The sequence below is a fragment of the Babylonia areolata genome, chromosome 35 (assembly GCF_041734735.1).
Source record: "Babylonia areolata isolate BAREFJ2019XMU chromosome 35, ASM4173473v1, whole genome shotgun sequence".
Taxonomy (NCBI): Eukaryota; Metazoa; Mollusca; class Gastropoda; order Neogastropoda; family Buccinidae; genus Babylonia; species Babylonia areolata.
Window position 1 is genome coordinate 16,225,163 of NC_134910.1, and position 16,144 is coordinate 16,241,306.

The following is a 16,144-nucleotide window of genomic DNA, read 5'->3' on the forward strand; positions in this document are numbered from 1 at the left end:
GCAGGGTACAGGGACAGGGTACAGGGAAGGGACAGGGGCAGGGTACAGGGGCAGGGTACAGGGAAGGGACAGGGGCAGGGTACAGGTACAGGGAAGGGACAGGGTACAGGGACAGGTACAGGGACGGGACAGGGGCAGGGTACAGGGGCAGGTACAGGGACGGGCAGGGTACAGGGACAGGGTACAGGGACAGGTACAGGGGCAGGTACAGGGACGGGCAGGGTACAGGGGCACGGTACAGGGGCAGGTACAGGGGCAGGGTACAGGGACAGGGGCAGGTACAGGGACGGGCAGGGTACAGGGGCATGGTACAGGGACAGGGTACAGGGGCATGGTACAGGGGCAGGGTACAGGGGCAGGGTACAGGGACAGGGGTAGGGTACAGGTACAGGGACAGGTACAGGGGCAGGGAACAGGGGCAGGGTACAGGGGCAGGGTACAGGGACAGGGGCAGGGTACAGGGGCAGGGACAGGGTACAGGGACAGGTACAGGGGCAGGGGCAGGGTGCAGGGTACAGGGGCAGGGTACAGGGACAGGGGCAGGGACAGGGGCAGGGACAGGTACAGGGGCAGGGGCAGGGTACAGGTACAGGGGCAAGGACAGGGGCAGGGACAGGGTACAGGGGCAGGTACAGGGAAGGGACAGGGAAGGGACAGGCAGGGACAGGAGTAGGGGCAGGGTACAGGGGTAGGGACAGACAGGGAAAGGGGACGGCGAAGAGGCAAGGACAGCGGAAGGGACAGGGGAAGGGGCAGGGACAGGGGAAGAGGCAAGGACAGGGGAAGGGGCAAGGACAGGGAAAGGGGCAGGGACGGGAAGGGACAGGTGAAGGGGCAAGGACAGGGGAAGGGACAGGGGAAGTGGCAAGGACAGGGAAAGAGGCAAGGACAGGGGAAGGGGCATGGTACAGGGACAGGGGCAGGGTACAGGGACGGGACAGGGACAGGGGCAGGGTACAGGGACGGGACAGGGGCAGGGTACAGGGACAGGTACAGGGAAGGGACAGGCAGGGACAGGAGTAGGTACAGGGGCAGGTACAGGGACAGGAGCAGGGTACAGGTACAGGGATAGGAACAGGGGCAGGGTACAGGGACAGGGATAGGAACAGGGGCAGGTACAGGGGCAGGGTACAGGGGCAGGGATAGGAACAGGTACAGGGGCAGGGTACAGGGGCAGGGTACAGGGACAGGGGCAGGTACAGGGGCAGGTACAGGGGAAGAGGCAAGGACAGGGGAAGGGACAGGGGAAGAGGCAAGGGAAGAGACAGGGGAGGGGGCAAGGACAGGGGAAGAGGCAAGGACAGGGGAAGAGGCAAGGACAGGGGAAGGGACAGGGGAGGGGGCAAGGACAGGGGAAGAGGCAAGGACAGGGGAAGGGACAGGGGAAGGGGCAAGGACAGGGGAAGAGGCAAGGACAGGGGCAGGGGAAGGGGAAGAGGCAAGGACAGGGGCAGGGGAAGGGGAAGAGGCAAGGACAGGGACAGGGGCAGGGGCAGTTGAATGTAGCAAGCGGAAGAAGTGATTCAGTTGAAGAATGGATTTGAAATAAATTCATGCAATCGTTTTCTTACAAGGAGGAATGGGACAGGGCAGTTGAACGTGTTAAATAAAAGAACTGACTCAGTTGAAGAATTGATGAAACCATTTTCATTTTAAAAAAGGAACAGGACAGGACATTTTAATGTGGCAGATGGAAGAACTGGTTCAGTTGAAGAAATGATTGAAATGAATTAATGCAACCATTTTCTTATTTAAAAAAAATAAATCCAAAAAAAAAAAAAAGAAAAAGGAAGGGGACAGGGACAGCTCAGCATTGCAGACGGAAGAAGAACTGGTTCAGTTGAAGGACTGACTGAATTTGAAGAATTGGCGAAACCACTTTCACTTTCTGTCATTTTATTCATTTGCCTTTGCGATGCCTGCTACGTGCTGTGTGTCAATGTATCCTTGTTGTGGTCACCATGGTCACTGTTGTGGCAGCCCCCTCCCCTCCCCTGTTCATGCAGCGCAGCTGTTCTGTAGTTTCACTTTGTGATAATCGTTGTCATCCATTGGTTGGCATGATTTCTCTGTGCTGCTCTCCTTCCCCCTCGTTCCTCCCCCACCCCCACCCCCCAGCCCACACACACCTGGCAGCAGACCCTGTATGTCATTTTCTGCTAATCCCTGAATTACGAAAATTCCGTCAGTGTTTTGCTGCATCTTGTCCTTTTCAGTGACATTTCATTTAAGCTGAATTTTTCCATGCTAGGTGGGTTTCCAGATGTCCCTTCCCGACTTGTATGTGTTCATGTGTTGACTTACTTCCTTCATTGTAAGCTGTGCAGTGTCATTTATGTTTTTCTGTCGTGTTGCTTGTGGAGTCCTTTTCTCGTTATTTCTTCTTCTGTTTTCATTTCTTTTTCATTTTTTCTTTAAATATATATATTTTTAGAATTGTGATTTATTACTTTATCATTTAGTTGTCTCTGTGCTGGCAGAACTTCTGAATGTTTGTCCATTCCTGGCAAGATTATGCTAAGAAATATTAACAAAAACAAAAAACAGCTAAAAACGTTTAGGGCACACACACACACATGCACACACACATACAATATTATATATATATATATATAGATAGACAGATAGATATGTGGAAATATATATCACTGTATACTACAAAGGAAGGTGGTAAAGAGCCATAGTAATATCGAGCGAGGCACATTGCTCCATGTTTTGGATATAGATAGGTTTAGACAAAATTAATGCAAATGCACACCCACCTGCACACATGTTGGACATTGGCCACCATTATAAAACTCAATGATATAATCATTCTTTTTCAGTCTTTTTTTGAAGAATTTGTTGCTAGTGCTTTTTATTTGCACGACTTTTCTTCTTCGTTTTTTTTTCCAAACAAGATTTCCTTTTTTACCCTCAGGCATGTCATTCAGATTCTTTCCTTGGTTGGAAAACTTAAGGTTCATTTTGGTTCCCTTTGCTTCTAAACTTTTTAATCTGTTTTTCTTTTTTTTCTTGTTTTTTTGTTTTGCTTTGTTTTGTTTTTTGTTTGCTCAGTTCAGAGATCTAATGTCGGGAAACTATTGAAATCTCTGCTTTATCTTTAACTCAGTTTTTTGAGGAAGTGGATGGGTTTGTTCCAATGTACGTTTTATTTACCTGTGTGCTTGCTGAATCGGTAGCGTAAGCAGCACTGACTTGAAGTTGTGTACCTTGTGAATGGAGAGAGTTACCACTCTTTACTATTTGTTTGACATGATTTGTTTGTTTTTGTGAGGGTTCATTTTGCTGATGCATAATATTCTTGTTTGTGCGCAGTCTTTGCCCCTTTCAGTACTGCAAGAATTACAGTTTATGCAATCTTTTCCACCTGAGGAGTCATAGAAGTAATTTTGAGATGATATAAAACTGAAAGAATGACAGTTATAGAAGATTGTACGTACTGCTTCACCTTTCGGTTGGTGCTCTGTTGTCTCTGAATGCTATTGTCAGGACCAAAAGAACTGTACACAATTTGGATGGTTTGTTTAATACTTGCTGACTAGTGAAACATGGCTTTCTGGATAGGATGAAAAACAAAACTTGCAAAAAGAGAAAGTGCGCCCAGCCTTTTATCAGGTCAGTTGTCCGGTATTTCTCAAGAGTTATGTCCCTTCCTTCATTGTTTACACTCAGTCGAAGAGTTGAAAAACTGGATTGATTAATCAGGATTCGATGCCTTAGCACTTCTTGGGCAAAATGTGCTTACTCTTGCTGTCAGGTTTCCTTAAATCCTTTGTGCCGGGGTGGAGGTGTTTGTGCAGACAGTTTTTCTTGCTGTGCTGAGACATTGTTAGCTTTCAAAAGATTAGAAAGTCTTTCTCTGGCAAAACTTTTGTGGTGTCTTCATACTCTGGAAAAACTTTTGTGGTGTCTTCATACTCTGGCAAATCCTTGTTAGCATCTTTTTATGATGGCAAAACCTCTGTTGCATTTTTTATGCTGACAAAACCTTTGTAGCATCTTTTTATGATGACAAAACATTTGTAGCATCATTTTATGATGACAGAACCTTTGTAGCATCTTTTTATGCTGACAAAACCTTTGTAGCATCTTCTTATGATGGCAAAACCTCTGTTGCATTTTTTATGCTGACAAAACCTTTATAGCATCTTTTTATGATGACAAAACATTTGTAGCATCATTTTATGATGACATAACCTTTGTAGCATCTTTTTATGCTGACAAAACCTTTGTAGCATCATTTTATGATGACAGAACCTTTGTAGCATCTTTTTATGATGACAAAACCTTTGTAGCATCTTTTTATGCTGACAAAATCTTTATGGCATCTTTTTATGCTGACAAAACCTTTGTAGCATCATTTTATGATGACAGAACCTTTGTAGCATCTTTTTATGCTGACAGAACTTTTGTAGCATCATTTTATGATGACAGAACCTTTGTAGCATCTTTTTATGCTGACAAAATCTTTATGGCATCATTTTATGACAGAACCTTTGTAGCATCATTTTATGATGACAAAACCTTTGTAGTATCTTCTTGGGCTGCAAGTCAAGCGTAGTACACAAAACACCAAGCTTTATTGATTTCTTCCTGTTGTTTTTTTTATTTGGTTTTGCTGAAACAGAAGCATAGTGTTCTGGTCAGATGAAATCTGAAAGGAATGGTGGATACATTCAGAAGCTCTTAATTCTCCGTTGGTATGTCTGTCCTTGTCTATATAAGTGTTAATTCACTGGATGGCTTGAATGAAATTACGTGTGTGTGTGTGTGTGTGTGTGTGTGTGTGTGTGTGTGTGTGTTATCTTGCCTGCTTTTTCTGAGCATTGTTTCCAAATGTCACTTGCATACCAGCTTGCACTGTTGTTTGTTTGAATATGTGCATTGTTGGTTGTGGGTGGGGGATGGGGGGGTTGTGTGTGTGTGTGTGTGTGTGTGTGTGTGTGTGTGTGTGTGTGTGCTGGTGAATGAGAGGTTCTGGTGTATGTGTGCACATGCTTATGTATGTCATATACATATGCATTGGCATGTGTGTGTTGGTGTGCGTATTTGGCATGTGTGCTGTGTGTATGATTAGTGAGCCAAAATATAAATGTGCTTGTGCAGGCATGTATGAATGCTTGTGTGTGAATGTGTGTGTGTGTGTGTTTGTGTGTGTGTGTGTGTGTGTGTGTGCGCGCGCACACATATTTGTACCTCTCTGCATGTTATTTGTGCTCACAGCAGTGTGTACAACAGCAGGTGTCAGTACACCCCAGCAGTTGCAAACACGTCCGTCTCACCTTCGTTGTTTTCTGGTCACACCGTTTCCATGGGCTTGCAACATGTGTGTATGTGTGTGTGTGTGTATCTCTGTTGTGGCGCCACCTAGACAATCCACATCCGTAAAACTTGGCACCCTCCCCCACCCCAGCTCTCACCGCAGACTGTGTCGCACTCTCAGGCTGCCAGTCCCCCTCTGCCGGACTCCGTTCCGGAGGTATGTGCTTCGTCGGTTTGCTCTGCTGCCTGTGTGTGTGTGTGTGTGTGTGTGTGTGTGTGTGTGTGTGTGTGTTGGGGATGGGGTTAGAGGGGTGTGTGGTGGGTATGGAGATCCTGATACAAAAGGATGATGAATGATGTTTGAAAGAAATGAGTTGGATGGCACAAAAAAAAAAGAAAAGAAAAAAGCTGAGAATATTATATGATGACGGAACTTTCAGCTTTGTGTGTGTGAGAGAGACAACTGAACTCACAACTCTAAATGTTTTCATTCAAGCATTAGCATTTTAGGCATGGCCTGTTCTTCCAGTCTGTCCATGAGAGGGAGTGTGAATAAAGATGTATGTGTGTGTTTTGTAAAAACAAAAAGAGATGGGTGGGTGTATGTGAAAGTATGTGCACATATGTCTGGATCTGCTTTTCACTTTGACGCATAACTGTATGTGTGGATTTTTTTTTTCTTCTATTTCTTTTTTTTACATGTGAAACTTGCATTTGCTGGGTACATGTGAGCTGTCACTGAAGTGGTGTGTTCGCTATGGCCCACCTTGTAGTCACTCACTGGCCAAACTGTTCTCTGTGTACTGTCTGTGCATGCACGTATAATATACTTATATCTGCCTGTATTGATGTGTGTGTGTGTGCTTCACTGTAATACCATGAGCACATCCAGGGCATGGAAACATGGATGTGCACACATCTCTGGAGTAGTGGCTTCAGCTGTGGGGGGGTGTCTGTCCTGTGGTGTTGGGTAGTGGTTTGGTTTGTGTTGGCTGTTGGGGCTTTGTCTGTGGTACTGCATCGTAACACTAACAGTAGTGCTTGGCGCTAGCTCTGTGGTTTCTTTTTCCTCTTCGCAGTGCGTGCTCAGTTACAGGTATGTGGGTTTTCCACCTTGCGTTAGATTTTTTTTTCATATGTGCATATTATTGAATAATTTTGTTGGGCATATATTTGCCTTTTTTGTTACTTACCTTTTTTTTCTTCTTTGTGTGTTGTTCTTTCCTTTGTGTGTTTTACTTTTATGCTTTTGTTTTATTTATTTATATTTTATTCTCCACCCAGGACTGAGGTGATGGAAGGAATTTGAAATGATTCAGATTGATTGAGTGTCAGCAAGCCCCCCCCCCCCCCTTTTTTTTGTTTGTTTGTTTGGTTTTTTGTTTATCTTTTTTTTTCTACCCTTTTTGTTGTTGTTGTCTCCTTATAAGGAGAAGACAACGAAGAAAAAGAAGGGATGTATTGTTGTTGTTGTCTCCTTATAAGGAGAAGACAACGAAGAAAAAAAGAAGGGATGTGTTGTTGTTGTCTCCTTATAAGGAGAAGACAACGAAGAAAAAAAGAAGGGATGTGTTGTTGTTGTCTCCATATAAGGAGAAGACAATGAAGGAAAAAGAAGGGATGTATTATTGTTGTCTCCTTATAAGGAGAAGACAACGAAGAAAAAAGAAGGGATGTATTGTTGTTGTCTCCTTATAAGGAGAAGACAACGAAGAAAAAAGAAGGGATGTATTGTTGTTGTGTCCTTATAAGGAGAAGACAACGAAGGAAAAGAAGGGATGTGTTGTTGTTGTCTCCTTATAAGGAGAAGACAACGAAGAAAAAAAGAAGGGATGTGTTGTTGTTGTCTCCATATAAGGAGAAGACAATGAAGGAAAAAGAAGGGATGTATTATTGTTGTCTCCTTATAAGGAGAAGACAACGAAGAAAAAAGAAGGGATGTATTGTTGTTGTGTCCTTATAAGGAGAAGACAACGAAGAAAAAAGAAGGGATGTATTGTTGTTGTGTCCTTATAAGGAGAAGACAACGAAGGAAAAGAAGGGATGTGTTGTTGTTGTCTCCTTATAAGGAGAAGACAATGAAGGAAAAGAAGGGATGTGTTGTTGTTGTCTCCTTATAAGGAGAAGACAACGAAGAAAAAAAGAAGGGATGTGTTGTTGTTGTCTCCTTATAAGGAGAAGACAACTAAGGAAAAGAAGGAAAGGATGTGTTGTTGTCTCCTTATAAGGAGAAGACAACGAAGAAAAAAAGAAGGGATGTATTGTTGTTGTCTCCTTATAAGGAGAAGACAACGAAGGAAAAGAAGGGATGTGTTGTTGTTGTCTCCTTATAAGGAGAAGACAACTAAGGAAAAGAAGGAAAGGATGTGTTGTTGTCTCCTTATAAGGAGAAGACAACGAAGAAAAAAGAAGGGATGTATTGTTGTTGTCTCCTTATAAGGAGAAGACAACGAAGAAAAAAGAAGGGATGTGTTGTTGTCTCCTTATAAGGAGAAGACAATGAAGAAAAAAGAAGGGATGTGTTGTTGTCTCCTTATAAGGAGAAGACAATGAAGAAAAAGAAGGAAGCGATGTGTTGTTGTTGTGTGCAGGGTGGGGTGAGGAAGGCTGAGAAGATTGTCGGATGTTTTAATATTTTCAGTTTCTGGATTTTGGTTGTTGCTTTTTGTGGGGGGATAGGGGGGTGGGGATGGGGGTTAAAACTTTGTCAGTCCAAGGTCGGTTTTTTTTTTATATACAACTGAAAAGTTTTTAAAGAAATGTTATTTGTACAATGGTTCAGTATTAGATATATTCTTTATATTTGGGGTTGTTTTGTTTTTTATACAAAAAAAAATTGTTAAACTTAAACAAAAAAGTGTTATTTTTACAATAGTTCACTTTTTAGGTACATTGTTTGTGACTGTTCATTTGTCTACTTCTTTTTGTGTTGCCCATTTCCCTCAGTCGTAGTGATGTGTGAGCAGGTAGAGTACCTGTGTGGAAAGTTAAGTGTAGAGACACGGCAGTGGTCACAAACAGTACAGGGCAGTACATAACGCATCAAGACTAGCTGGAAAACAACAACAAGAAATAGAGTTTCACTTTCAGTTGCTGTTTCTCAAGAAGGCTTCACTGCCTTCAGACAAATCCATACATGCTGCACCACATCTACTAGGCAGATGTCTGACCAGCAGCATAACACAGTGTGTTTTATTCAGGTCTTGAGAGCATTCATACATATTTGTGTGCTTGTCAGCCACAGTGTATTTTTTCAACACAGTTTGCAAGAGGACAACCCTTTTGTAGCCTGCCTTGTTTGGGTTTTTTTCATTGCGCCAAGTGCATGCTGAACATGGGATCTCAAGTTATTGTCTCATCCAAATGACTAGACACTCAGCTTGGTTTTCCAGTGAGACTTGGGAGAAATGGTATGACATGGAATCAAACCCAGACCCTCAAGACACTGTCTTGGTAGGTAAGTGTCTAACGCATTCAGCTACCTTCTTCCAAAATATGAAGAAATGGAGTGATTTTTAAAACAAAAGAAAAAGGACTGATTATATTTGGATTATATATATATGAAGTGATGGCCTAGAGGTAACGCGTCCACATAAGAAGCGAGAAAATCTGAGCACGCTGGTTCGAATCATGGCTCAGCTGCCGATATTTTCTCCCCCCTCCACTAGACCTTGAGTGGTGGTCTGGACACTAGTCATTTGGATGAGACGATAAACCGAGGTCCCGTGTGCAGCATGCACATAGTGCACGTAAAAGAACCCACGGCAACAAAAGGGTTGTTCCTGGCAAAATTCTGTAGAAAAATCCACTTCAATGGGAAAAACAAATAAAACTGCATGCAGGAAAAAATACAAAAAAAATGGGTGGCACTGTAGCGTAGCGACGCGCTCTCCCCGGGGAGAGCAGCCCGAATTTCACACAGAGAAATCTGTTGTGATAAAAAGAAATACAAATACAAATGGAAGGTGGGTGTGGGGAGGACAGTTAGAGGTGGGTTTGGAGATTGAAAACAGTAACAAAATTAATCAGCAGTAACAGTTAGTAACTAATTTATTGAACTACAAAGGTCTTCTCATTTTGTTTTGTTTAGGATGGCTGTTAAGACAGCAATACAAAATACAAATAAATGAAGTTTACTGTGTTCATGGTGTCAGGTGTCCCGTTTCCTTTTGCTTTGCTTTGTCGGTTGGTTTTGTTGGTGCTCTGTTTTGAAAATTTGTTTACTTGCTTCATTTTCAATTTAGAAAAAAAAAGAAAAAGAAGGAAGAAAACTAGGTAGGTGTGTGTGTGTGTGCATATGTTCTTTTTCCTGTGTGCAACTATAGTCATTACAGTTAGTATTGAGATTTTTAATGGGTATTCCTGTTTGATGACTGATTTTTGCTTTGAGATGGTTTATAATATATATATATATATATATATATATAGAGAGAGAGAGAGAGAGAGAGAGAGAGAGAGAGAGAAAGAGTGTGTGTGAATTTTTTTATGGGGCTGGGGTGGGGGGGTGAGCGGGGGTTGTACTTTGTATTTTATCAAAATGAATTTGACTTATTCATTCATGTATGTGTGAGTAATGTCCCCATATATATATTTTATGTTTTAAACATGAGTGGTAGTGGTGGTGTTTGCAGAATTGGATTAAAAACTCACAAGAAATCAAGCAGAAAAAAAATTCTGACCTTTTTGAAAAAAACTTTTGTCACAATACAACATTAGAAAACACCATCTACCTGAAGATCTAGTCATCAGCCCCATCAATATATAATGTGCAGCTTCTGTTCAAGAGCGCGCACGCGCGCGCATGTTTGTGTGTGTGTGTGTGTGTGTGTGTGTGTGTGTGTGCAGTGCGTGCATGTGTGAGTATGCACAAGTTTTTATATTGATATGCACTTGTATGTATCCTAATTTCTACTGTATCTGTGTTTGTGTATGATTTTCAGTTTATGTTCGTATCTTGTTATGTACTATCTGCCCCCAGCCTCCCAATATTCCTTGTGACCTCAGTACACTTAGTAATAAAGACATATTATGTTCTATTCTGTTCTGAAATAAACCAAACATAGTGCAAACCATTTAACATCAGGGACATCCAGACAAGCTGAGCTGACAGCCAAGCATTGGAACAAGTATTGTAACTAGACATCCAAACATTCCGACAGGTTTAACTAGACATCCAAACATTCCGACAGGTTTAACTAGACATCCAAGCATTCCGACAGGTTTAACTAGACATCCAAACATTCCGACAGGTTTAACTAGACATCCAAGCATTCCAACAGGTTTAACTAGACATCCAAGCATTCCAACAGGTTTAACTAGACATCCAAGCATTCCAACCAGTGTAAGCAGACATTCTAACATTCCGACAGGTTTAACTAGACATCCAAGCATTCCGACATCGACAGGTTTAGCTAGACATCCAAACATTCTGACAGGTTTAACTAGACATCCAAGCATTCCAACAGGTGTAAGTAGACATCCAAACATTCCGACAGGTTTAACTAGACATCCAAGCATTCCAGCCAGTGTAAGTAGACATCCAAACATTCCGACAGGTTTAACTCCAACAGGTTTAACTAGACATCCAAGCATTCCAACAGGTTTAACTAGACATCCAAGCATTCCAACCAGTGTAAGTAGACATTCAAACATTCCGACAGGTTTAACTAGACATCCAAGCATTCCAACCAGTGTAAGTAGACATCCAAACATTCCGACAGGTTTAACTAGACATCCAAGCATTCCAACCAGTGTAAGTAGACATCCAAACATTCCGACAGGTTTAACTCCAACAGGTTTAACTAGACATCCAAGCATTCCAACCAGTGTAAGTAGACATTCAAACATTCCGACAGGTTTAACTAGACATCCAAGCATTCGAACCAGTGTAAGTAGACATTCAAACATTCCGACAGGTTTAACTAGACATCCAAGCATTCCAACCAGTGTAAGTAGACATCCAAACATTCTGACAGGTTTAACTAGACCCAAGCATTCCAACCAGTGTAAGTAGACATCCAAACATTCCGACAGGTTTAACTAGACATCCAAGCATTCGAACCAGTGTAAGTAGACATCCAAACATTCTGACAGGTTTAACTAGACATCCAAGCATTCCAACCAGTGTAAGTAGACATCCAAACATTCCGACAGGTTTAACTAGACATCCAAACATTCCAACAGGTTTAACTAGACATCCAAACATTCCAACAGGTTTAACTAGACATCCAAGCATTCCAACAGGTTTAACTAGACATCCAAGCATTCCAACAAGTGTAAGTAGACATCCAAACATTCCGACAGGTTTAACAAGACATCCAAACATTCTGACAGGTTTAACTAGACATCCAAGCATTCCAACAGGTTTAACTAGACATCCAAGCATTCCAACCAGTGTAACTAGACATCCAAACATTCCGACAGGTTTAACTAGACATCCAAACATTCCAACAAGTGTAAGTAGACATCCAAACATTCCGACAGGTTTAACTAGACATCCAAGCATTCCAACAGGTTTAACTAGACATCCAAACATTCCAACAGGTTTAACTAGACATCCAAACATTCCAACAGGTTTAACTAGACATCCAAACATTCCAACAAGTGTAAGTAGACATCCAAACATTCCAACAGGTTTAACTAGACATCCAAACATTCCAACAGGTTTAATTAGACATCCAAACATTCCGACAGGTTTAACTAGACATCCAAACATTCCGACAGGTTTAACTAGACATCCAAGCATTCCGACAGGTTTAACTAGACATCCAAGCATTCCAACAAGTGTAAGTAGACATCCAAGCATTCCGACAGGTTTAACTAGACATCCAAGCATTCCAACAGGTTTAACTAGACATCCAAGCATTCCAACAAGTGTAAGTAGACATCCAAGCATTCCAACAGGTTTAACTAGACATCCAAGCATTCCAGCAGGTTTAACTAGACATCCAAGTATTCCAACAGGTTTAACTGGACATCCAAGCATTCCAACAAGTGTAAGTAGACATCCAAGCATTCCAACAGGTTTAACTAGACATCCAAGCATTCCAGCAGGTTTAACTAGACATCCAAGTATTCCAACAGGTTTAACTAGACATCCAAGCATTCCGACAGGTTTAACTAGACATCCAAGCATTCCGACAAGTTTAACTAGACATCCAAACATTCCAACAGGTTTAACTAGACATCCAAACATTCCAACAGGTTTAACTAGACATCCAAGCATTCCGACAGGTTTAACTAGACATCCAAGCATTCCAACAGGTTTAACTAGAAATCCAAGCATTCCAACAAGTGTAACTAGACATCCAAGCATTCCAACAGGTTTAACTAGACATCCAAGCATTCCAACAGGTTTAACTAGACATCCAAGCATTCCGACAGGTTTAACTAGACATCCAAACATTCCGACAGGTTTAACTAGACATCCAAGCATTCCGACAGGTTTAACTAGACATCCAAGCATTCCAACAAGTGTAACTAGACATCCAAGCATTCCGACAGGTTTAACTAGAAATCCAAGCATTCCAACAGGTTTAACTAGAAATCCAAGCATTCCAACAAGTGTAACTAGACATCCAAGCATTCCGACAGGTTTAACTAGACATCCAAGCATTCCAACAAGTGTAACTAGAAATCCAAGCATTCCAAGAAGTGTAACTAGACATCCAAGCATTCCGACAGGTGTAATTAGACATCCAAACATTCTAACAGGTTTAACTAGACATCCAAATATTCCAACAGGTTTAACTAGACATCCAAGCATTCCAACAAGTGTAATTAGACATCCAAACATTCCGACAGGTTTAACTAGACAACCAGTTATGTTGTAATAAATGCAGACGGGCGCAATAGCCGAGTGGTTAAAGCGTTGGACTGTCAGTCTGAGGGTCCCGGGTACGAATCACGGTGACGGCGCCTGGTGGGTAAAGGGTGGAGAATTTTACGATCTCCCAGGTCAACATATGTGCAGACCTGCTAGTGCCTGAACCCCCTTCGTGTGTATATGCAAGAAGAAGATCAAATACGCACATTAAAGATCCTGTAATCCATGTCAGCGTTCGGTGGGTTATGGAAACAAGAACATACCCAGCATGCACACCCCCGAAAACGGAGTATGGCTGCCTACATGGCGGGGTAAAAATGGTCATACACGTAAAAGCCCACTCGTGTGCAAACGAGTGAACGCAGAAGAAGAAGAAGTAATAAATGCAGGTGTGAAACAGCTGGGACCAGCAAGGTTTCGGGAAAGTGTCTTTCCTGTATGCAGTACCAATGATTTCTAGTTGTTCCGTTCAGTGTCAAACATCACATGTGTATGTTATGTAGGAATTGAAACGAGTAGCTGTACCATGTCATATTGTTCATGTGTTGAAAGAAAGCTGTATTGTTACCCCTGTGTGTGTGTGTGTGTGTGTGTTAGTTAACATTATGTTGCATGTGTGTGTGTGTGTGTGTGTGTGTGTGTGTGTGTGTGTGTGTGTGTTAACATTATGTTGCATGTGTGTGTGTGTGTGTGTGTGTGTGTGTTAACATTATGTTGCATGTGTGTGTGTGTGTGTGTGTGTGTGTGTGTGTGTGAACATTATGTTGCATGTGTGTGTGTGTGTGTGTGTGAACATTATGTTGCATGTGTATGTTTGTGTGTTTTGTATTGATATTGTAACTGTCTTTGTATTTTTGCATGTGCATTGGTAGGTGTGCCTCTGTGTGTGTGTGTGTGTGTGTGTGTGTGTGTTGTGTGTGTGTGTGTGTGTGTGTGAACATTGCAGCAGTTGTAAGCATGTTCTTTACAATATATTAGTGCATGCGTCATTATAATAAATAGGTGTTTTTCTTTTTTTTTCTACTTATTGTTATTCGTTTTGATGAAGTCTGACTCAGACCCATCTGTTTAATTTTATCCATAAGTGCTAGCATTATTATTATTATTATTATTATTGTTATGTTGTTGTTGTTGTTGTTGTTATTGTTTTGATGATATTGTTTTATTATCATCATCATTATTTTTTATTGTTGTTATTATTGTTGCATTTTTTAAATGATTAGTTGTTCATTTATTAGTGAAACCTGATTATGGTAAGTGTTTGTATTATCATTATTACTGTCATAATGACGATGATGATGAAAATGATTGTTGTTAGTGTTGTTGTTGCTGGTATTATTAACATTATTATTTCTACTATTGTCATTAACATTAATTAACTTGGTTTACCAAGCTGCTACTTATTGAATGTCTCTTGGTACCAATATGGGTTCAGTGTAGAAACACTTTCACTCATTCCAAATGGCACTTTCCCCATGGCCAGCATTAATGACAGGGGGGTGTGTCCATGTGTGTGTGTGTATGTGTGCGTGCGTGTGTGTGTGTGTGTATATGTGTGCGTGCGTGCATGCGTGCGTGTGTGTGTGTGTTTGTGTGTGTGTGTGGTGTGTGTGTGCAGCTGAAGAAGGCGTACTTCCGGCAGGTGGAGGAGATCAGCAGTCTGAAGGAGCAGCTGTCCCTCAAGGATAAGCGGATACGACAGCTGGAGACAGAGCTCTCCATGCTCCGGCACAACCAAGGCTCCCCGGCCTCCACGGAGCCTGGCTCCGAGAGCCACTGCTAGACACCGGGGAGAGAGGGAGAAGAGAGTGCTGGATGAGAGACAGTGTCAGATGCTAAGGAGAGAGAGAAAAGAGACGGTGTTAGATGCTGAGGAGAGAGAGAGAAGAGACCGTGTTAGATGCTGGAGAGAGAGAAAAGAGTGTTAGATGCTGGGGAGAGAGAGAGAAGAGACAGTGTTAGATGCTGAGGAGAGAGAGAAAAGAGTGTTAGATGCTGGGGAGAGAGAGAGAAGAGACAGTGTTAGATGCTGGGGAGAGAGAGAAAAGAGTGTTAGATGCTGGGGAGAGAGAGAGAGAAGAGACAGTGTTAGATGCTGGGGAGAGAGAGAGAAGAGACAGTGTTAGATGCTGAGGAGAGAGAGAGAAAAGAGTGTTAGATGCTGGGGAGAGAGAGAGAAGAGACAGTGTTAGATGCTGAGGAGAGAGAGAGAAGAGACAGTGTTAGATGCTGAGGAGAGAGAGAAAAGAGTGTTAGATGCTGAGGAGAGAGAGAGAAGAGACAGTGTTAGATGCTGAGGAGAGAGAGAGAGAAAGAGTGTTAGATGCTGAGGAGAGAGAGAAAAGAGTGTTAGATGCTGGGGAGAGAGAGAGAAGAGACAGTGTTAGATGCTGGGGAGAGAGAGAAAAGAGTGTTAGATGCTGGGAGAGAGAGAGAAAGAGACAGTGTTAGATGCTGGGGAGAGAGAGAAAAGAGTGTTAGATGCTGGGAGAGAGAGAGAGAAGAGACAGTGTTAGATGCTGAGGAGAGAGAGAGAAGAGACAGTGTTAGATGCTGAGGAGAGAGAGAGAAGAGACAGTGTTAGATGCTGGGGAGAGAGAGAGAAGAGACAGTGTTAGATGCTGGGGAGAGAGAGAGAAGAGACAGTGTTAGATGCTGGGGAGAGAGAGAAAAGAGTGTTAGATGCTGGGGAGAGAGAGAGAAGAGACAGTGTTAGATGCTGAGGAGAGAGAGAGAAGAGACAGTGTTAGATGCTGGGGAGAGAGAGAAAAGAGTGTTAGATGCTGAGGAGAGAGAGAAAGAGACAGTGTTAGATGCTGGGGAGAGAGAGAAAAGAGACAGTGTTAGATGCTGGGGAGAGAGAGAGAGAAGAGACAGTGTTAGATGCTGGGGAGAGAGAGAGAGAGAAAAGAGACAGTGTTAGATGCTGGGGAGAGAGAGAAAAGAGACAGTGTTAGATGCTGGGGAGAGAGAGAGAAGAGACAGTGTTAGATGCTGAGGAGAGAGAGAAAAGAGTGTTAGATGCTGGGGAGAGAGAGAGAGAAGAGACAGTGT

General features: G+C 42.5%; 1 protein-coding gene across 8 annotated transcripts in view; it reads left to right on the plus strand.

Moving 5' to 3' along the window:
* LOC143277845 (coronin-2B-like) overlaps positions 1 to 15,394 on the plus strand; it is an 83,365-nt gene extending 67,971 nt beyond the window's left edge. For 4 of the 8 annotated variants that reach the window (XM_076582762.1, XM_076582761.1, XM_076582767.1 and 1 more), the window contains 2 exons: positions 5,375 to 5,482; positions 14,709 to 15,394. In XM_076582762.1, the coding sequence (XP_076438877.1) occupies positions 5,375 to 5,482; positions 14,709 to 14,873 (273 nt within the window). In that variant the 3' untranslated portion in view covers positions 14,874 to 15,394. The remainder of the gene's footprint in view (positions 1 to 5,374; positions 5,483 to 14,708) is intronic. The other 4 variants (XM_076582766.1, XM_076582768.1, XM_076582764.1 and 1 more) reach the window with 3 other exon arrangements.
* Positions 15,395 to 16,144: the final 750 nt, after the last annotated feature.